The sequence below is a fragment of the Ciconia boyciana genome, chromosome 5 (genome assembly GCF_034638445.1).
Source record: "Ciconia boyciana chromosome 5, ASM3463844v1, whole genome shotgun sequence".
NCBI classification, from domain to species: domain Eukaryota; kingdom Metazoa; phylum Chordata; class Aves; order Ciconiiformes; family Ciconiidae; genus Ciconia; species Ciconia boyciana.
The window spans coordinates 50,540,815-50,563,442 of NC_132938.1; the positions used below are offsets into that span (position 1 = coordinate 50,540,815).

General features: G+C 41.4%; 1 protein-coding gene across 3 annotated transcripts in view; it reads left to right on the plus strand.

Annotated features, from left to right (window-relative positions):
• GATB (glutamyl-tRNA amidotransferase subunit B) overlaps positions 1 to 21,429 on the plus strand; it is a 45,046-nt gene extending 23,617 nt beyond the window's left edge. The window contains exons 6-13 of one of the 3 annotated variants that reach the window (XR_012042686.1): positions 2,213 to 2,326; positions 3,412 to 3,496; positions 3,866 to 3,910; positions 5,406 to 5,595; positions 12,139 to 12,272; positions 12,689 to 12,767; positions 17,527 to 17,641; positions 18,318 to 18,438. Coding sequence is in view for 2 of the 3 variants with exons in the window: in XM_072862645.1 (XP_072718746.1) it covers positions 2,213 to 2,326; positions 3,412 to 3,496; positions 3,866 to 3,910; positions 5,406 to 5,595; positions 12,139 to 12,272; positions 12,689 to 12,767; positions 18,318 to 18,452; positions 20,960 to 21,088 (911 nt within the window). In the remaining variant the exon portion in view is untranslated. Of the gene's footprint in view, positions 1 to 2,212; positions 2,327 to 3,411; positions 3,497 to 3,865; positions 3,911 to 5,405; positions 5,596 to 12,138; positions 12,273 to 12,688; positions 12,768 to 17,526; positions 17,642 to 18,317; positions 18,453 to 20,959 lie in introns of those variants that run through there. The other 2 variants (XM_072862645.1, XM_072862646.1) reach the window with 2 other exon arrangements.
• Positions 21,430 to 22,628: the final 1,199 nt, after the last annotated feature.

A 22,628-nucleotide genomic window follows, 5' to 3' on the forward strand; every position in this document is an offset into this window, starting at 1 on the left:
AAAATTTACAACCAGCCCATGGTTACAGCTGGCAAATAGCAGGCTTCTGCTTGAGACTTTAAAAGTAAAGTTTTGGGCATTCATCCCCTCCACACATACACCATATTATCAGCTGCCTATTAGTGTTCACAACGTAAGCTATATTTTTGCTGGTGGCAGTTGGCCTCACTGTTCTGGCAACAAATTCAGGCCATAGTATAATGGATGCATCTCCTAGAGAACTGAGTCGAAGTGGTGCATGTATCACCCAGTAAATGGGATCCAATAAATGTTGGCTAGTGATGCAAATCTAATTTAATGTAGGGGGAAATAATAATTGCTAAACATTACATATGTCTCTGAATCTTTTCTCACACTAGTGTTACACACGTCAAATGGGGAACAGTTGTTAATATTAAGCAGCCAGTTGCATGCTTCTTCAAAGGCCTTCGTGGACACACATATATACCATCATTTATCACTACTGAATTTGGCCCTAATATTGCCATTGGAATTGTACTATGATATCTTTTATTGCAGTGAGATTTCTGACTTTAGAGGAGAATTCCAGTGCTGGGAATATTTTTCCTCCAGTATGGTTGGCTTTAAAAGTATTTGGATTTTTTCTTCAAGGTGGTGTTTTTAAGGGCTTTCTACTGTGGTTTTCCCTCATCGTAATTACTTGCTTTCAAATAAAGGCTTTACATTCTCATATTTTACCTTCATTCTACTTGTGCATTCAGCGCAGACAAGTGCCCAGTTTTATCAGGTGTTATTTCATTAACAACAAACAGATGAAAATATGATTTCGTTGCAAAGTGAAAGAAAAAGAAGCTGGCCTTAAAGCTGGCTTACAGGAAAAAAGCTTTTTTAAGAACATTTGGGGCCTGGCTTTCCTTTCACTTATGCCTGATTAACTTCATTGTCTTGTCACATTGACACCTGCATCCAAGTAGAAGCTGGTCATGTCTCAAAATGAAGCAAGGGCAGGACAAGACTATTCCTCCTTTGGAACAAGTACTCATTTCATGCCAGAGAGGGAGCACATGCAAAACACTTCTCTTGAAAGAGATGTTGGGTCATTCCAGCACCTTTGTCCTTCATTTGCATGTCTGGCAAGACTCTATGAAGACAGAGGAAATTAGTGCGCTATCATTCAGCCTACTTTTACGAAGTGTACCAAGGCCTCTCTAGTCAATTTACATCTATTGACCGGAATGGATTCTGAAGCTTTAGACGTCTTCATAGGTTTAACTCTGAGCTATTTTGCGCTCTCTTTAATAATGCTACTGTATCTAAACAGTAAGTGTTTGTTTCTTTTTATCTGTATTTGAAATAAAAAAAAAAACAAAGAGGAAGGCTACAGGTGTTCACTGTGCAATATCGGAAAAATGATGTTTCTTTTTAATACAACCTCTCCTGTTTATTTTTTCCCACCAGTTGAATAACTGTGGCAAACCTTTTCTTCTCAGAAGGGATGTCTTTAGAGGGACAAAACTTAGAAAGATACAATTACGAGTTACTTGTGGTTTAGTCATTAAAGGTCTCTAAGGACATTATTCCATTTTGGACTAAAAGTGCAGGATGCTTTTAAATAGAACTTTGTATTCAGTTTCAGTTTTTGGCAGCCAGGGAAATTTGGGGCAGGGAGGAGATTGCAGTTTCTTGAAGGAGAGGAAGAAAATTACAAAAAAAATCACTACTACTCACATTTTGTCCTTGAGCTGTAAATTTCCAAGAACACCTTAGTAAATCTGTTCAACATAACTGTAAGTTCTTGTGTTCCATGCTAGGGTAGTATATATCCATCAAATTGTAATTCCAAAAGGTATTTTTATGCTGTTTTTAGAGGAGTGGAAGCTCACAATCCACCATTTTAAATTGCTTGTCTAATTCTGCCCTTTATTTAAGAGCTGTGAATCAGAAGCTTTTTTCACTATATGGCTTAGAGGATCTGTGCTGCACTGTACCATGCAGTTTTCTTGTGAGAGGAATTATGAGCAAGAATTTTTTTAAAAAAGTAGTATTCTCAGAAAATTTTGAATGATTGGAGGCAGTCTTGAGGTGGAATCACAAACAGAACACTATGATGAGGTGGTTGTTACTCCTTTCTGAACATATGGAAGTCTGCTGTTAATGCGCTGCACATAACATGCAGTTTATTAATGCATGCCAAGGTTTTTACTCTAGTTTACAGGGCAGACTATTCTGTTGATGAAGTTTCCTTTTACAGAGGGTCAGCTGAGAGTGGATGCCAATGTTTCTGTGCATCACCCTGGAGAGCCTTATGGAGTGAGGACTGAAGTGAAGAATATCAATAGCATACGATTCCTGGCAAAAGCAGTAGGTAAATGGTGGTTGCTTCATTACAGGAGCATTGTAGATATTTTATGTGGTCTGACATGAAATATGTCAGGCTCCTGAGTCCACTAATTGGCCTTAAATGCCCTGACTAGCTTCATCTGGGTGTTCCATCCATGCACCTTGCCCACGGGTCCGGAAGTCCCGTTTAAGCTCAGACTGGGGCCTTCAGACTTTGCCTGAGCTACATCACAGGTGTGCCATTTTTCAGTCCTGGCTCCTGATGGACCTTGGAACTGTTCTGTAGTCTTGTTCCCAATCCTGTCTCTGGACATACCTCCTGCTGCTTCTGACTGAACTCCCTGGATGGATCCTGGACCCAGTTCATCCCCCCACCTTCACTGAGACTGTCAGTGGACCCTGTTAGTAGCACATGCCTCTGCCTGTGCTGTTCAGACCAGTGGGACTGCACCAGACAGTGAGGGCACTGCCTATGCTGGTCACCCTCCGCTCCTGGCTTATCGCTCCTTGTGGAGCAGCCGTGCTCTTGCTGCTCCCTGACAGAATAAATCTTAGTATGGGATACTGTGGGGATAGCAGCCGTGTTAGTCTGCAGTTTTCTTGCAGAGGTAACCCTCTGCCTGCAAGAAGAATAAGGCAGATGATTCAATGCCTAGCATGCTTAGCGCTGAAATATGTTAGCAGTAGCTCTGTGTCCTCCAATGTAGATGACTGCTTTCCACTGAGTATGGTAGGTAGTGTGTATGAAGTTCAGATGCAGCTTGGGTATGAGCAAGAAAGGATGATTATTACATCTCCAAAAGAAAACTCAACTGGGTGATTGGAAGGTCACTAGGAAGAATGTATGGCTTGGCTGCAGTGCCTGGGAGAAAATGTTTTCTATTTAAGGGGAATGAAAGAAGATGAGGAAAACACGCAAAGAAAGAAACAGTGCTGGAGAGAGAGACAGTGACTGATACTTCTGCCTGTAACTACTGCTGTTGATTTCATTAAGGTTAAAACAACAAACTATTCCATTATTGCATAGCAGTGAAAAATGAAATAGTGGAGTGTACAAAAGCTAATAGTGCAGTGTAACAAGCTTACTCTTTTTTCTTTTGTTTCTGTCAGACTATGAAATACAGAGGCAAATTGAAGAACTTGAAAACGGAGGAACAATTCTCAATGAAACAAGAGCCTTTGATTCCAAGCTTGGGTGAGTTTTTATTTTGGAGGAACATCAAGAATAGCAGCTTTAGAGTGACATGGATACCTAGTGACATGATCAGGAGAAGTAATGTAGTATTGCTCAACTTCTGTCTTCTAAAGCTAATGTTCACAAGCATAGTCTCCTCACAGGTAATAATGTATTCTTAAAGTTGAGGCTTTTTCACAAGATTGTGTGCTACATCAAGCTGTGTTTGTGTGAAAATGACTGCCCTCTTACACACACACATTCTTTGAAGTGGCTTTAGGAAGCTCTCCTGCTCTTCATGAGGCAAGGTTTTTGTTTTGTGTTTTTGCCATAAAACTAATTCTGTGGTGTACCTCTTACCACATCTTACTTGTTTTGCTTTTATTTTAGGTGCACTGTACCAATGAGAGACAAAGAAGGAAAACAGGATTATCGGTATTTTTTTTTTAATAAAGTTAACATTTCAAGAACTTAGAATTTATTTAGTTTCTTAAGTGTAATGGACATGTAAGTCAGTACTTTGGGCATGTAAACTTAGTCAGTATAGTGAGTATGTATTGGAAGTTTACCTTCCACTGGAAGGGGAAGAGACCTAGCAAAATCAGCGCTACTGTGAGTAGTTCAAATCTAGAACTGTGTCTCATCTCTGCTAAAACCCACAGACCTTTCCCAAAAACTAAGCTGGAGTACCTTGGCTCAAAGTGGGTAAGTTGAAGGTTTACTTTGTGGCCAGTACAAGTGTATTCTTAAGAATGCCTGACATAAAATGTAAGAATATTCTGAGTTAAGCATTGTTCCCGCTTTAAGTGAATACTGAGGGAAATGATTTTCAGATAGCAGGCCCTGCCTCTCCATGCTTAAATCTACATATATTCTACCACTGATCTTACTAGAGCAGAGCAAGGATTTTGAAAACATCCCACAAACTTTAAATTTAAATCTGCTTTTTAAATTGTTATTGGTAGAAATGCAGCAGAAAAGGCAGTGATCATTTTATGAATTCCTTATTATGGTAGGGGCTGGCACAAGGCTTATTTAACAAGACTAATCAAACAAATGCAAAAGAAAATTAATGAAAACCTAGGCAAAATTGGTGAGTCTAAGATATTTCAAACAAAGACCATAAAGATTATTACTAGTACTAAGATTATGATTAGTATTAAATGGTGTCTTTCAGATTTTTTGTAACTTACTGCTACACATTGTACATTAAACTTAAAATCTATGTTTAGGCAGATTTGAAATAGAAATTATTATAGTATAAGTAAAGGGCGCCCAATGTCCTTCATTCTGATATTTTTGAACCCCTCATTTGATCATGTAAGAGTGAGGTTTCTGCTTCAATTGCAGTTATTTGAGTTATTGGAATGGTTTGAATTGGCCTTCTCTTTAAGGGAGCCTTTTGTTCTGTGATGGCATCCTGCTGAGCACGGTAACTTTGCTTTTAGCACAGCATGAGATTTCATCAAGATTTTCAAAGTTAGTCTGGAAAAGGTTGCAACCTGCCCAGATCACTCCTGGCAGTTGGCTGTCAAATCTGTGTTTTTCTCTGCCAGTTCACTCCCATTTTGTCCAGATCCACAATTCATGCTTGATGCCAAAAGGAATGGGTTGTTTCTGTATCTATTATTATTATTTTTATTTTTTATTACTATTTTGGGTGCAGAACTGTTTTAATTACCCCTTTTCTATCATCAACTCTTTGAAAATCAGTGGCAAATACTCAAAGAAAGAAAATAGGAGCTTTACAGCAGTTCGGGGGCTGATCTCTTATTACTTAACAGTGATACACCAAGTCATGAATTTTTGATATTATGGTCACTATTAAATGGTTGAAATAGCAATACAACTTCCAGGTAAGCATAAACTTGTGATATAAATTTTATTTGTTGTTGTTTAGCTTCTGACTGAAAAGAATCATTTTCACTAGGTTCATGCCAGAGCCAAACCTTCCTCCATTGATTCTGTACGATGCTAAATCTTTGCCAGCTAATCTGAACCATCAGCAAGTGGTAAATATTGATTGGATTCATGAGAGACTTCCTGACCTCCCCAGTGTGAAGAGAGCAAAGCTTGTTGAACAGTATGGGATTCTTCCTGAACACAGCTTCACCTTATTGGTAGGTCTATTGATCAAGTGCTAAAATAAGCCTAAAAACTTCAAAGTTGCACATTTTTTGAAAAGATTTACAAATGTCATATTAACCAGCTGTCAGTTCTCATGGATGTTTTTTAGTTGGAAGTATGTCCAATGCATACTTTGTCCCTTGGAGCCATATACACAGCAGGGTGGGAAAAAGAAACCAAACACAGTGTGCCTAGAAGAAGCATTTCTCATGCAAGCTGCAGTCAAATAACTATTATTTAATATTGATCTTGTCTGTCTACACATGGATGCACCCGTGACTGACTGCAACAAATGTACAACTTCCTGCTGACAAATTCTTGTCTGCAAGTGCCTGCTCTTCTTGTCTTTGGGTCTGGTACAAGGCTGGGCACATTGTCAGTATTTAACAAATTAATAGACATGTTTTCCTGACTGCAGAAGCAAAACCCAAAGTTTAAGCCTTTCAGCTTCACATGTCCCAGTTGATGTGGCTTCCACATTATTTTGGAAAAAAACACTTATTCTTAGATAAATACACAAAACAGCTGTACAACATCAACTTTGATCTTCACCATGCAATTTACCAGGGTTACATTCAGAAGAGGGGATGAGAAAGAAAAGGATGTGGCAAATACGGATATAAATAAGGAAGTGACAGCAAAATCTCATAACTTCCAAAATTATTCTAAAGGACTTTGAGCTTCTTAAATACAAGCTGCATCATCTCTGTTTGCCCATGATAACTCGGGGGGGGAATTAGTATACCCACCCAAGATCAGCCATTTCACATAGCCAGTTAAGCTAGGACAGTGTCCTGCTTTGGTTACCTCTGTGATTAGTGGAGACAGAAAGAAAAGGACTTTAGAGAAAGATTCAGAGCAAAACCGTAAGTACTTTTAAATTGTCCTCTGGAGGAGTTCCTTTCCTTTGACTGTAAATGGAGGGAGAGCAGTGCACCTAACTTAACTACCTAATATGCTTCCTTTGTGTGTCTGTAATTTAATACACTTGTACAGAAGCTGGTTCTACAGAAAAAAAAGGTTTATTCTTCTGAAGAAAGCTGTTAGGAAAACTGCTCTTGTGGTGGTGTGCCATTTTAGTGAGTTGCAGATCTTTTACTGTTTGGTGGGCAGGTGAGTCATAAGTCTCATCAAGGTCATGAGGCTGCAGTGATAGCATCAAGAAGTGTCAGCAGTATCTTACCTTTCTATTTCATTGTATAAGCTGGAAAATGTGATGTCACAGTCGGTATTCCTGTCCATGCATGCATTTTTTCACATCAACATATTTCTCACATATTAAAATAAACAGAGCTCAGAAGGGCAGAGAGGTCCTGAACTCTTTTTCTGACTTCTTTTATTTTTCTCCTCTTTGGTGGTGGGTTGACCCCCGCCAGCTGCTAAGCACCACAGCTGCTCGCTCATTCCCGCCACCAGGGGGGACAGGGGAGAGCATAGGAAGAGCAAAAGTGAGAAAACTTGTGGTTTGAGATAAAGACAGTTAAATAAGTTAAGGAAAGAGGAAGGGAAAAACCCGAAAGTGATGCAAATGCAGTCATTCACCACCTTCCACAAATAGGCTGATGTGCAGCTAGTCTCCAACCAGTGACTACCTCCCCAAAAATCCCCTTCCCTCAGTTTTTCTTGTTGGGCACGGTGTTATTTGGCATGGAATATCCCCTTGGTCAATTTGGGTTAGCTGTCCAGGTTGTGTCCCTGCCCAACTTCGTGCCCACCCTCAGCCTACTTGCTGTGGGGGGCAGAGTGGGAAAAAGAGAAAGCCTTGACGCTGTGCAAGTACTGCTCAGCAGTAGCCAAAACACTGATGTGTGGTCAGCACTGCTTTATTCACACATCCAAAACACAGCACCCTACGGGCTGCTCTTAAGGAAATGAACTCCATCCCAGCCAGACCCAGTACACTCACTCCTTTCACGTGGCATCAACCCACTTCTTGCGCATTTCGGTTTTGCTAGTAGTGATGGCTTCTGCTGTGTAGTTTCTGTGGTCTCTATCAACTAGCCCTATATATTTGCCTCATCAACTGCCCTTTCTTTCCAGCTGTTCTCTGAAATCCACTATTGCCTTTGCTTTTTCCCTTTTAACTTTTTTTCCTTTTTGCAACATATAAGACAATTAATGAGCTCCAAGCTGAAATTTGGGATTCAGCTTGCAATAAGATAATGCATCCATTTGAATGCATGAAGTGAACACGTTCTTCATTGCGGGTCTTTTATTGTGCATTAGAATGTCAGCATGTATACTCTCCATAAAAGTTGCTTGCCTGTTCACTGGGAGACTAGTTAACCTTAATTCATCTGAAAATGGTATGTCCATCGCTGTGTTAAGCTTACATCAGAAGTTGCAGAAGATTGCTGATAGGGCCAGATGCACAAATCTAATGAGCATTCTTTCAGGTTAGAGCACCCAGGAGTGCTCATTAAATAAATGGCAGTGGTAGAGGGATGACTCTAAAATGCAAAATCTCTGTTCTGCGCCAACTTGTTAGATAAAACATTATGCGCCAAAGTTATAATAAAACAATACCATACTTCAGCATGCACGTTCGTTTCCAAGCTTACTTCATGAGCTTTATTCTCATATACAATAGCTACCTGGACGTACTGCAGTACTGAGAATCTGAGACTCCTGCTTTGTGTAATTACAAGACGTACTGAAATGGAAGGAGAGCATTACCTATTAATATCTTTATATCTGAAATTTCTTAAGTGTAAACTGCTACATTTTTGACAGTTTTGTATAAATTGCAAAAATAAATGAAGTTTCTGGTTTTATTTATGCAGAACCCTTCTTATTTGTAAAGATATAATTCTTTGAGCCACATAGACTCCATGGTATTTGGGTACTCAATTTCTGCATGCAATTCTACTTTGCTGTGTAAACTGGTAGGCTGGCAAATACTTCAGTCAAGAAGGATCTCTGACAACTTTGCCAGTTATGGTATTATAATATTTTTGTCTTGCTTCCTATTGAGTCAAAAAAATACGATGTATTGGCATAGACATGAATGTGACGTTTTGTTTTCAAAAAGCATGCTGAAGTCCGGGGAGGTCCAACCAAAAAATAGATCAGTTGTCACAGTACAGCATTAGAAAAAAACAGTCTGATCACTTCCTTTCTCATCTGAATTCCAAGTCTTCCTGTACATTTACTGTTCCCCTGCTTACTCAGATAAAAGTGGCAGTTCTACTTGGGCTTTGGCTTATTGCTTTGGTGGAACAATTACATTGGTGAATCCTTTGAACAGTCAAAAGTGGGAAGCTGTAGAAGTTGGTTTTGACCATTTTGTTTATGACATGATGTGCTCATACATGTTGTGTAGGTGACTTTATGCTTATTTTTAGAACTTAAATCATTTTATAAGAAGCTGTAGGAAAAAGTTTGAACTTTCTTTGACTGCTCTGCTTGTCTGCTTTAATAAGCTAGATTTTCTGTTTTTTTCCCTGAAAATCTTGCACATTTTTGCAGCAGTTGTTACCTCACAGTTGGTTATTGTGGGAACTGTGATGGTGAAAATGGGAATAAGAAAGCAGAAAATGACATTTTATTTGTTAACATTGATGTAGTTTTCTTCTTCAGTTCTTTGGGAAACATTGGTCTTTAAAAACCTAAGTTTGCATTACAGACCCAATGTCCCTAAAAGATTGTACCCATCATATTTTGTAAAATAACGTATTGTTTTAAACTTGTTTAAAAAACATCTAGAATCACTCTACCACTAGTTTTTTTGACATCTCAGTACTATTAAATGATCTTTTTAAACCATGTTTAAGAAAGAAATTTGCATCTGGTTGAAATACTAGTATGTCAGATTTCATGCTAGTGAGACTAATGAGTAAGTTACAGCATATTTGCTGTGTAGTGGGAGCACCAAGTGGGCCTGGATCACAAACACGGTGCTGCAATTCCAGATTTCTGCTTTTCCTTCTAGGAAGATTAAAATGTGTTATTCAGAATTAAGTGAGAACAGTCAGTTAGCGTTCCTGTAAACCAGCACATTAGTGTGTGCAGTGGTTTTCAGGTCAGATCTATCGCAAGGGACGGGTATGTGTGTGTGTTGGTAGTTGGAGTGAATTTGGCATGAAGAAAGTTGATCAAAATGCAGAACAAATTAAAGTCAACTTCAAGTAGTACAGTACCTAGAAATTGAAGCTAATCAAGTTATGCTTGCATTTTTCTAATATGGCAAGAAAATAAGGAAAATGTTTCATTTCTGTCAGTCATTTTGATGTTTTGACATTCTGCCGTATTCATTTCAGTCTAGCATTGCTGGGTTTTCCTACTCTTTGGCTACAGAAAATGACAGTCACTTTAAAGAACCTAAAACAAAATGCAAAGGAATTTGGGGGAATATGTCTGGTTTTATGTGCATGAGTAGTGAGTATGGGGTTCGGTACCTGGTAGCATACATAAGTCTGTCTGTCTGAGTATTCCTGGGCGTTTCTTCTCTTGCTGCCTGGAATCATCTGATTAAAATGTGAAGGCTGGGTATGTTTGTCCTTGATTTTCAAAGGACTGGCAGCAGGGTCAGAGCTGTAGCTCCAGCCAGGTTGTCGGTATCCAGAAATCTGAATGTGCCCACTGCTAGAGATGCGCTCTCCAGCCTATACATGATGAAAGTGTTGGACATGCTGTGTCTGAGTTGTGTAGCCTGCATTCAGACATGTGGCATCTGCAGACATTGTTTTCATGTGCATAATGTTGCAGCTAGACCTACTCTGCCTGCAGTGTTTGTAAAACCTTCTGCAGCATGTATAAAGAAACCAGCATTTGTATGTGCTCACTTTTTCCTACCTAAATTGGACAGGTGTGTTTGTGGAAGGGAACCTGCTGTTTAAATAATCAGTATTTGTTTGTGCTAATGAATCCTAAGGTGAATTAGAAAGAGTACAGTATTTAGTAATGCATCATTTTAGTAAGTCCACTTAACACACATTGCAGTTTTTAATCACGTTTACTGTACTTTGGTAATCACGTCATTCCTTTACTGGTTTTTTTAAGCCAAATTTGTTCCTCTAGTCTATTTAGCCTTAGATTTTACGTTATTTGATCACAAATTACAATTAACCATTAGTTAAATTTGTAAGAACACTGGAAAAGAAGGGAATTATGTCTGTGTGTATTAGATAGAGAAATAGGGGGAGTTACAAGATTTACTTTGGTTTACAAAAGACCTCGGTGGCTTTCCTAGGCCAAGAACTTGGTTTCTTTGCTCACAGTCTCAAGGTAAAGGGGACGGGTCTGATTTTTGTCACACCTGTGTTACAGCACATCAACCATTAATCTAAGTACATTTTGTTCTCTTTCACAGAACAGAGAGCAGTAGTCTGCAGTCTTCTCAAAAGCCATACATCATTACCAATGAAAAATGTGGTATCTACAGCTGTTGGAAGTTTGTGTTGTGAAAGTTTTGAGGAAGAAAGTCTAAAATTCTGTATTGCTATGGTGATAAATTGCCTTTAAAAACAAGGGCAAGTGAGACTGTTTTGATGGGATGTGTTTGAGTGGAAAAGTCAGGCTTTGGTTTAGTGTGTACCTGCACTCTTTTTGCTCAGAACTGTTCAGAGAGATCTGGCTGCAGTCAGTACGTGCTTGGAAAATGTTTTTGCTGTGATGATAGTATACTTAGAATAGCTCCTTGGCTGTCTCTAAACTGTTACCTCTCACAACTTCTGAGAGCTGGCTTGTCCTCTGTGTGTTTATGCCACACACTGCAGAAGTCCAGTGGCATGCTGGATTTGGATTCCTCCTTGAAAAGGTAGGAGCTGCCACTTAATATCTCTTCAGCCTTCAGTAGACCTACTGAGTTCTGTGCTACAGTTAAAGATCCATCAATACCTTGATGACAAACGGCACAGCATTCAACAGGCTGTGCAGTATCTGTTCTTCTAAAAACAATCTCAGATTTCACTTAGGCTATAAATTGAATCCCCTACTGTCATACCTTCTGAGCATTTAGGGTGCTGTGGAAAAGCTTGCATAGCTTCTCTGAAAAAACTAGAAAAATAAAACCTTGCTTCTTACAGTGTGACCTTTCCATATTATTGAAGGGTGAATGCAAGCTAAACTTATTCCTTCAATCCAAAATAAGTAGAAGTGATTGCAAGATCAAGAGTGAAATATCTATAGACAGTTTCAAGAAAAATCTCTTCTTGGTAAAAGGTAGCATGACAGCCTGTTAGATGGCAGCATTATATTTTCTAGCATTATACATATTTAGAACACATGAGGAGATGAGAAAGCTTCTCCCCAAATGCTAATTTTAGGGAGGAGTTAAGCAAAAAAGATCAGTCCTTTATTGGAAGTTCCATTGAAACAGACAGGCCAGCAGATAAGCTGTAGGTACCTATTCTAGACGTAACATAGTTTGTTTGCTGTTATGTTAATAAAATTACTCCAAAGTCTTGTGACTTCACAGTGAATTCACAAAACCAAGTTTACTTTAGGACTGAGTATTTATACTCCAAATGTAATTATATAATGAAACATGTTTGCACTCTGGTATCTTTTTGATGCATTTAACTTTTCTTAAACAGAATGAAGATGGATTAACAGAATTCTTTGAAAATGTGGTAAAACAGACCCAGATGAAGCCAAAGAAAGTGATCGGCTGGATTCTAAAAGACCTGCTCAGTTATTTGAAACAACATTCCCTTACAGTAAAGGAAAGGTCAGGCTTCTTGATTACTACAGGGGTGAAACAAAAGTGATCCTTTTCTCATGTACCATGAATAGTATCGTGTCACTCCGTTGCTCGCTTCTGCTTTAGTTATTTATTATCTGTGAAGTTTGTTATGCTAGACAGTACTACATAGGCCTTGATGCTGTCATGCTGAATGAAGTTAATCAAATACCTTGCAGAGAAGAGGACCATGTAGTTAAGAGTAGTAATCAGAGTCTTCCTTCTTTGGAATACGACAATGGTAAGGCATAATCAGGCAATCAATACCAAAGTTGAATATAGTGTATCATGAGGAAAAATACTAGCTTGTCATGCTAAACTGTGATCTTTAGGCAAGCAACAGTAGCCTAGATATATTACTTCACCTTATTCTCTGAGGTAACTTCTGCCCCCTTTTTCCCTAGCCCAGTCAGTTCTTTTCTCCTGGCTGACCTTCTGAACCTCCTAGAAAAAAAAGAAATTTCTTCTACAGCAGCAAAGCAGGTAAGTACCTTTTTGATTTTACTGTCCTTTGAATCTGTGGCTGCTTACTCCATTCGTGTAGCAATTTCATAGTCAATCAGTGTGTACCAGTACATCAGTTGCTTTAAAAGGAAATTATTTGGAGTGTTGATGAAAGATACATTTTGTATCTACTATATACACATAATAGATGAAAATGCCTTGCATGTGTATAATCTTACACATACATCTGCGTATTCAGTGTTAGAAGGGGGCACAAGCCAAATAGTAGGTTTAAGCCATGTGAACTGAAGTCAAATAAATAAATCCTGTTTCTGAACAGACTGGACACTAGATCTCAGTTTCACAGTTCAAGTCAGACCTGAGTGAAAGGTCAGTGGGAGTTAGTCCATGACTTGCAGTTAAGCTGAGAGTATCTACTCAGTACTAAGGGACAGTAAGGTCTACGTTCCCAAGCATTAGCATGTAGAAAAGGATATAATTCACCTGAGTGTAGTCACAAAAAGAGTTCTGCTTTGGTGTACCCCTGAGTCAAATAGTGGAGAGGTCTGGCCTTTCTTTTATCCTTGCTTCTTTGAGCAAGTGCTATCATGGATCTCTCAAGCAAGTACTGACAGTAAAGCTAGTTTTCCCCTCTGATTAAATATCATCTTGCTTAGGACAGTCTGAAAAATCAGCTCCTGATGATCTGTACCTAAAATTGTGAACTGCTTACGATGGGTACGGTGACTGCTGTGTCTATAGACAAAATTTGGAGTTTCTTTGTGATAGGGAATAATCTCTCATTCACCTTAAATTTTTGCCAGCTCATTTATGTGGAATGCATTGTCTTTTCAATTAATTATTATCCTCTAGACAAGTACATTAGATAACTGCCTCTTCTCAGGTGTTCATCAGTGAAACTGTTAATGAAGATATTTAACTTGCCTTGTCTGCTTTCAAGCTTTTAACACTGAAATACACAGGGCGGGTTTCCCTCTTTCTAGCACATATTGATTTAATCCAAGTACAACTTCGGAATAGTGTTGAAGTCAGTTCACTGGTTTTTGCATGATTATAACCAAGTGTAACTGTTGCAAATGTGGCTCTTTACCCTGCTTGGAGACACTTAAACTTCCTGGTTAGTTTTCTTTTTTGGAGATGCTTGTGGTTCTTAAGTAACCTTGTGTTGGTCTGCTTCTGTGAATAGCCAGCTACATATGACAGGTGTCATAAATAAGGATTTAAGTGCCTGACTTCAGGCATGTGCATTTGGAAATTTTGGATTGGAAAAGTAAAAGCTTCAAAAAGGAGATAAAGTATTAATAGGAAAAGCGTTGGAATGCAGAGTGGTTCTGTGCCTGCGGGGTTAGGGCACACCCATCAGTTTTGTGTCTGCATTCAAAAGGGAAGCTTCAGAACTCCAGTCTTAACTCTTGGCTTCCTGGTGGAGGTAGAGACAGGGTACTAATGCCCTTCTATGGGAATTTCTTGCCTTGTGATTTATTTGTGTGCCAGCACTTCTGACAGGTTATGAAATGTCAAGAATTTCAGAGATGCTTTTCTTGTTTAATTACCAACTCCTTGTAACGTGCATGTTGTCCTCGGTGTTCTGAAACTGGACACAGAGAAATAACAATACTGTTTGCCATCACTGAGTGATGCTATCAAACTGCAGAAACCTTGCCACATTTAGAAAACTATTTTGGTTGCCTGGATGTCGGAAGAATAACAAATGTTTATAACAATTCTCAGCAGTAGGCAGAGATACTGGATGGCCCGAGGGCAGAAAGGGCTATATATACACAACGGCAGATGAATTGCAGCACTTGGGGTGGGGGAGAATGAACTGCAGTGGTAGAGACAGATCCAACGAGAAAGGATGGAAAGGTTTGCTGGGGTGAGTGCGCAGACATGCATACACATACATGCTCACTGCAGGAAGCTGTTAACAGTTTAAATTTTTTAAGAGGTTTTGTGTTTGGTCGCTGCTGTATAAGGCACTAAAACACAGGCAGATAAAAGCTGTGAGCACTGATTATAGACACAGAACATTGTATGGTAGGATGCATATGCCAAGGAAAGGGCACTGTGTGCTTACATAATTACCACTTAGGTAATTACAGAGCTCACGCCCAACTTGCCATCAAATATAGCGTCCTACTCCAGGGGTCTCCGAAGCAGTTTCAGGCTGGTGTGCCTGTGCAAAGGGGAGCAGCTTCCAGCTCTGCCGGTGTGCAGGGCTGTGGGGTGAGCGTGTCCTGCATCAGGGGACCTGCACAGGCACATGCTGTGGCCCACCCCAGAGGCACCGCTTTGAAGCCGACGGTAGGAGGTGCTGGTGCTGCTCACCCAGGGCTGAAACCAGCCTGATGGGGAGTATGCCCGAGATGGGGCCACGGTCCTTGTTTGCAGGGCTGGCAGTGAGTACATCTCTGGCATAAGGGGCCTGCCTTTGAGTTACGGCGTTGTGGGAGGAGGCTGGTTCCTGGGGCAGGGAAGCAGAAACTTGCCCCTGCTGCTGAGAGCCATGCTGGAGCAACTCTGCATGGACACCATTTTGTCACATGTTCATCGGGGATCTGTAGCAGGGTGTGGAGCAGAGCAGACCCCAGGTCTTGTTTGCTTCTGCAGTTGCATAGGTCACCCACATAGGAATAACTTCAACAGACCCACTTGGCACCCCTGCTTTAAAGTAGATAGCAGGGAAATGAGTGCAGTACACAAACCTAAACAGAACCATCTGCTTTGACAATTACGGCTATACCATCTGGAGGACTGGACCCAGCCTGCCCCTCACTTTTGTCAGAGGCTGAGGGACAACTGCCAGACATCGAGGCTTCCATCACTGGAAAGGAGAGATGCCCACAGGACTGACTCGAGTGGTACTGCCTGCTGCTTCCCTCCCACCCTTGGCAGCAAATCACTGCAGATAGGGTTTCCAGTTGGAGTGTTCTCAGGCACAGCAGTCAGCTGGCACGTTTACCAGTTGCAAAATGTTTGATATGATGCCCGTGGCAGCCAGACGTGCAAGTCCTGATTAATTCATCTTGACCAATGGTTTGCTGCTATGCCTGTGTAGGTAGAGACCGCAGAACATCATTAAAATCTAATCACACTCAGGCAAGAATCAATAGTAGAAACTACTGAGATTTCAGTAATGGAAATGAGGCCTGAGATTCTCGTTTTGGCTCTGGAGACTTCATAATTTGATCCTCCTGTTCTGGTGCAGGCAGTTTGTGTAAATGAGTTGAAATCATTTTTTTACTCTGCTTTCTTTAGATTCGTACTCCTTGCCAAGTGGAGAAACACATTTTTAAAAGTGCATCTTTGACAGGTCTTGGCCACATCTCTTTCTGCTTTCCCACATACCTGTAAACAAGCAAGGGCCTTGATAACATAGTTGCTCTACTAGCTAAGTGGAAATGCTTGTTACCAAATTGAAAAGTACACATGATGCAGATGTCACAGGGAAAATCTGGTGCCTTCAAGGTTTTCAATGGGCAAGCTTTTCTCAGTGCCAGGAGACATTTGGCATAGGAATAGCAGGGAATCAGAGCTGGATCTCTGACTGTCAAGCTGTCCTGCCCCTGATCTAAGTCAGCCTGATGTATGAGTTGCTCCTGGGTAACTCTGCCATGGTCGGCTGTATAGATTTTGTTTGTTGTAGATTTTCCCCTCCTGCAGCCCATGGCATCCTGCTTGAATACATACCAGTCCTAAAAGTCACATCTGCCTTTTTCCACGAGAGCGATATGGCTTATTCATTGTCCAGCCCCTGATTTGCGCAGCACTTGAGGCTCTCCAGGGTGTTTTGCTATGGGCTGTGCTGTGCGAAGCGGACAGGGCTCCGTCGGAGGGGTGATGTACCGTCCCGGTGCCTCGGGAGGCCTTGAGGACAGAAAGCTTCCTGCTGGGTCCCTCAGGGAAGGAGCGGGAGGGGGCTGCCTGGGGTAGCAATGGAGTGCAAGAAAAAAAAGGCAAGCAGCTGCAGACAGGTTGAATCTCTGTTGGATGTATTTCTTTTCTAGGTGTATTCCAGGTAGCAGTGGCAGGATGATTTTTAAGTACTGCACTAGAAGGAAGATCTTGTAGAAGACATCACATACTGCACTAATTTATTTAGATATAAACAGCTGAAAGCTTTACTTATACTGGTTGTAACTCTGCCTGCTTATCAGTAACTTTAATATTGTGATCTGCCTTTAACCTTCTTACTGGGAAAAAACAAGATGTAGCTGCCACAATACAGCTGCATGTCATTTCCCTCTCTCAAGGTCTCCAACAGAGTGATAAGATCCCATAAAAAGCTTTGGGGTACTGCTGGCAAACTAATCTCCTCCTGCAGGAATTGTGTCAATGCGTGGTTCTTAAATACCTGTTGTGGCTACAGAATTGTTTAACTGAAGGTCTTTTGTACCAGAAAATTCTTCATGCTGAAGAAAATTGCGAGGGTAGTTAAGATACCATCCCACATGCTTCATTTTTCCTAAGTTGTCTTGCTGCCCTGCTAATTATTTAACATGCAGTTTGAATGCCCCTTCTCGTCTCCCCATCCCAGCCTCTTCATCCTACAGTGAGTATTTAACGCTGAAATTTTGACATGACATCCATTTCCATATTGGTACACAGCAACGGCCCAAACATACAATTATATCTTCAGCTCAGGATGGAGCACAAGCAGCTGTTTTAATAAGGGTTGTCTTTGTCTCCTCCCACAGCTCTGAAGTAAGAGCAAAGGGAATACAGAAAATGACTGCCCAAGGAAATTGGTTTTTTATAAATGTTCTCTTCTCTCAAGTTTATTCCAGGATGATAGCCCTGCTACAGCGTAGGAAAACACACTAGCATTAACGAGTGATTATTCCGGAGGCCTGGGTTCGCCCAGCATTCCAGTACTTGGAGGTGATGCATAGGTGGGCTGGAGCTGCTGCATTCATTCTGCTCGGCACTATTTTTCTTCTGCTTTGTCATACGTATCCTCATTACAGCTTACTGATGAGGACTGGTAATGGGATGAGTTACCTGGGACTGGACTTGGTACGATAGTCAGCTAATCGTCAGTTCCCGGGCAGAGACATTTCTCACGGAAATGCATTTTCTTACCGCTCTCAGGCAGTTCTGGTGAATAATACGAGATGAGCGCGAGTACTGCCTGAGGAACAGCCTTGCAGTCAGTGACGGTCTCTGCCGTGGTGCCCCCCTCTCCCAGGGAGGGAGCGGTGGCTCAGTGCAGCAAGGTAGACAGGGGCTGCGCTTGGCAAACTTCTCTGAACAGGTCCCATCCCTGGTAGTAGCGGGCAGCTCCCAGTACTGCCTGCGGTAGGCTGCAGAGCACCAGTTGCGAACCATTAACCTGCACGCATGCAGTGAGTGAAAATGCTTTCTCTTATTTCAGGATGCAGAAGAGGAGGGAGGGTACAAGAGCTCTTTCAGTGAGGCACAGGATTAAATCTCGGGTTTGTTCATGTTTAGACAATCTGCTCTTGCTTTAACTAAAATCTGGCTTCTTGGATCAGTAACTGAAATACTGCATGTAAACAACATTGATACGTCAAGACACTGACCTCCACTACTCACTGTGATTTTCAGGTGCTTGCGGAACTGTGGAAGGGAGAAGGCAAGACTCCTCTTGAAATTGTTAAAGAACAGAAACTTGAACTGATACAGGATCAAAAAGAGCTTGAACAGATCTGCCAGGCGGTGATTGATGGACAAGAAAATGAGGTGATTACGATGGTGCAGGGAAGCTTGTGCGCTATGGCATTCTGTGGCACTAAAAAGGGGGTTAAAATGGCCTTTTTTTTTTTTCTCCTTTTGATTGGCATTTGAGTTCTAGAGCCAGTATAGGAGCATTAAAGCTGCTGCTCAGATATTATCAGGCTTTTCTTCTCCTTCCTTATTTTACTAAGTGGTTTTTTTGGAAATGGAAGCATACACAAAATGATCAGCAGAAGAAATTACCAGTCTGGCTAATGCGCTAAGTCATTCTGAGAGACCATAAAATTTTAATGCAGGAAAGCAAAACTGTGGGGCTCTTTCCCTCTTCAGCTATACTGCCATTAACCTGACCTGGCCACCCGGCCACATAACTCTGATTTTTATGTCATCTGTTGTGATATTAGGGTAACACTGTCAAACGGTTCTGAAGCTGGAGATTGAAGTTACCTCCAGCAAGGCATATATTAATTATGGAATTAGAGACTGTATCAGGGGCTGGCAAGGCAAAAATTTTACTTGCATCTGTCTCTTCGCCATGTCCCTGTCTCCCTCCACTGCCAAAGCGATGAGTCTAGCTGGCTCTCCTGCCTGACAATGTCTGTGGGGTGGGGAGGAGCCGGACCCCTGTGGCAGCGGCATCGGTGGCTCCAGAGCTGCTGTCCCCTCTGCTGTTCTGTTGCTGGGCTGTGGCAGCAGCGCAGATACTGCAGTATGAAAGATGGGGGTTTGGCTCTTCCCCATCTCCTTGGAAGGACACGCAGCAGCCTGCCTGGCTCATCGGTCTAACAAGGTCTGAGCCGGGAAAAAAAACCTTGTTGATCATGAAGGGGAGGAGTGGGAAGGCATCGTGACAGAGTCTAAAATCTGCTTTATAAAAAGCAAAATTAAAACAAGCGCTTATATGTTCTCTGGAGCGAAAATGTAAAAGCAGAAGTGAATAGCTTACTTCTAACATAAACATTGTCTAGATACATTTGCCATTTGGGAACAAACATTAACATCTTTTGAGAACAATACCACCCACCCCAGATCTCATTGGGGGATGCTAACAGCTCTGCAAGAGCTTTTGATAAAGAAAATGAGCTTCCAGGAGGTCGGCGTGACCTCCATCAGACTGACTCATTTGCAGAGGCTGGTAAAAGTGCTGCTGTATTTTCAGATGGGTAGAGAAGCACAAGTGTGGATAGAAAGAACATTAGAACTGATTGGGAAGTGCAGAAGCCAAAGGTCCGTAACTACACTCCCATTTCAGTAATAATGCTGTCTCCGAAAATGTAATTCCTCTCTGTTTTCCACTGTTTTAGTCAAGCCAAATGCAGTAGAATGGCCTCACTTCCCTACTTTTTCCAGGTGATCTTTCACCAAGGCAAAAGCTGCCTTGAAGACCTGTAATTCATTGCTTTAAATTGCTGTGAGAGCTTACCTTACAAAATAGAGTTAGTTGAGCACTTGACAGGGAAAAAAAGAAAGGATGCCTTGCTTTTTGATAGGAACTTTCTTTAAAATGAACTAACTTGCAAACAGTTGCTCAAGCCAGCGCTGAGCACTTTATGAAAATGCAGTGTCTGGATTGTACTGTATTCTGCCCCACGTAGGTCATTTCTAGCAGATCAGGAGTAATGAGTCCTTGCCACGTTGTGACATTAACAGAGAAGATTTTAGACTGCCAATAATTCAGATACCGTAATGAGTAGCGATATTTGCATTTGTGCTTGGTGTTGGCACAGTGGGTGGTTCATATGTTCGCCATCCTTCCCTTAATATCTGTAAATATGACATCCTGTTTAATTGAAGCTATCGTGTTTTGCCCAGTAACTCTGACAATGTAGAGAATGTCCTCCCTGCCACACAAACAATATGAAGGCCAGAAGCTTGTCTTTCAGCAGTAGCATCTCCTTTAGCGATGCCTGCAAGTGAAGTTTCCAGTGCTTTTTTCAGTGTCTTTACTTAGCTTTTAAGTATGGCCCTTGCTATTTTGCAGGTGATTGTACATCAAACACTAGCTGTCTGATAGGAGGTTGTATTTCTGATCGGTTAATTAATTGCTATGTTGCAAAGGATTCCTTGCTTAAAGGACCTCACAAATACTATCAAATAGATTGTGATTCAATGCAAATTACTTGTTATAACCGAACAGTATATTGAGTAAAAAGGTAGATCCTGTCAGCAAAAAGAAGTCAGTCTCATTTTTCTGGCTCTTTTCCAGGAAATTGCTGCTCAAGTTGCAGACACTGTTAAAATCCAAAAGTGTTTTCTGACTTTTTCAATAAGAGGAGATCTTTCTATTAGTTGTAAGGCCCTGCTGCTGTAGGGACTTGCTGTTGTCTCATGGGAGCAGAGCAGGAGCTTATTGCAAAGCTGATGGCAGTTTTTATAAATAACATCTTAGCCCAAAATATAGTATTCTGCCACAGTGATCCAAAGGACAAAAATACTCACACCTTGGCTGTGAACGAGTGAAAATGTCTGGGTTTACTGTAATACTGGTGTCTGTTCATTTTTTTTCTTTAAAGGTTATGGCGATAAAAGCAGGAAATCGAAAAGTTCTAAATAAGTTAATTGGCCTGGTACAAAGAGAAACACAAGGACGATCCAATCCTGTTCTGGTGAAGCAATTATTAGAGAAGAAGCTGTCAGAGTAGCCACAAGAGAAAACCCACCAAGTGTCTACAGAAGACGTGCTGCGTTCTGTCTGGTTCACTGCAAATGAACTTTGGTGCCTCCTTGTGTGTATCATCAGGATTGTTGGTTATACTTCGAGCGGCATTATGTCCTAGCCTTCCCCAGATACATCGGCCAAAGGCAGATGAGCAAAAGAATAGCAGGAGATGATAGAGTCATTTGCGTCTCCCTCACTTCACTGTGGCATTCGGAAGTGTGATTTCCACACAGCCACGGGAAACAAGTTCCCAGAGGTGTCTGTGAGTGTGCAGAGAGCTGAAGCTGTATTGGTTAGTTCTGTAATAAAGCAAGTGTAAACTCAGCTTTTCTAGCTGCCTTTTTGTGAGAAGGGAAATTCACAGATCTTGAATGCAAGATCTGGTGGTGCACACTAATAACTCACTGCAAATTAGTGTGAGCACGCTAGTAACAATGATTAAAACACCTAGTGGTAATTAAGACCACCACGTGTGCCTCCATGCCTGGCAGAAGGGAAAAAAATGTCCACTGCTATCATTCTTCTGGTTTCTGAGGGATGGGAAAAAGATGAAGTCGCTAGCTGCTTAAGTAAGTGCCTGAGGCTAGTGCCACGAACAGATGTGAGTGCCTACATCTAAGAATTAATGTCAAATGGTTTGCTCACCTTCTCTTTATTATGTACCCAAATATCTGCTTTGCTCACAGCTCTTTCAGTTCTAAAGCGTGCCGAACAGCTGCATGCCTGAGCAAGTCCTACCTTCCGAGGTTCACATCCCATTTTGGCCTGGGAGGTTCAGCGTAGCAGATGTGTTTCCGCCAGCCCTGCACAACCTACAGAGGCACAGGTATTGCCTTTCTCTTATGCAGTACCTCAGTAAAGGGACCATTTGCTCCAGTTTGGTTTTTTTTCTCTGCTGATGAGAACTTGACCATGTGTTACAAATGCTCCAAGCCCAGGGCTGCACGCTTCTCTGGCACGTGGCTTTCTGCCATCACCTGGACCCACACCACGTTGTGGAAGGAACTGAACATGCAGCTGGCTTACCAAAACTGAGCAGGATTCAGCTGGGTTCCAGGGTCTGCTCCGCTATTTAATCCTAAGGAGTGTTTTATGTTGGTTTTTTTTATACCTTCCACCTTTCAGCTCCTAGCTTTAAGTACCTACTTGACATCCAGGGTCCTAGAGTTAACTTCCCAGTCCCAACCCAGTTTAGCTGATCAAACCATTAACAGGAAACACAACTAGAGGCAGCCTATCAAATTTACATTTATTAGAAAAAGAAATCCAATTTAGTACCAGGGGTTTGAAGTTCTTAAATCCCTTCTGGAGGCAGCTAAGCTGTACATTTTAAAGATCACATTTATCTCAGACCTCAGAGATACTTCTTCAGAACTGTTCTTTAGGATCTGCCTGCAGGGCAGACGTTGTCAGAGGAGTGCAGCAGGTATGGCCCTGGGACTTTAGTCACCTTTTGCAAATGTGGTGCTTGCAACACTAGTTCAAACTGGGTTGATGGCGGTTCATGCTCACGAGTAGTAGTG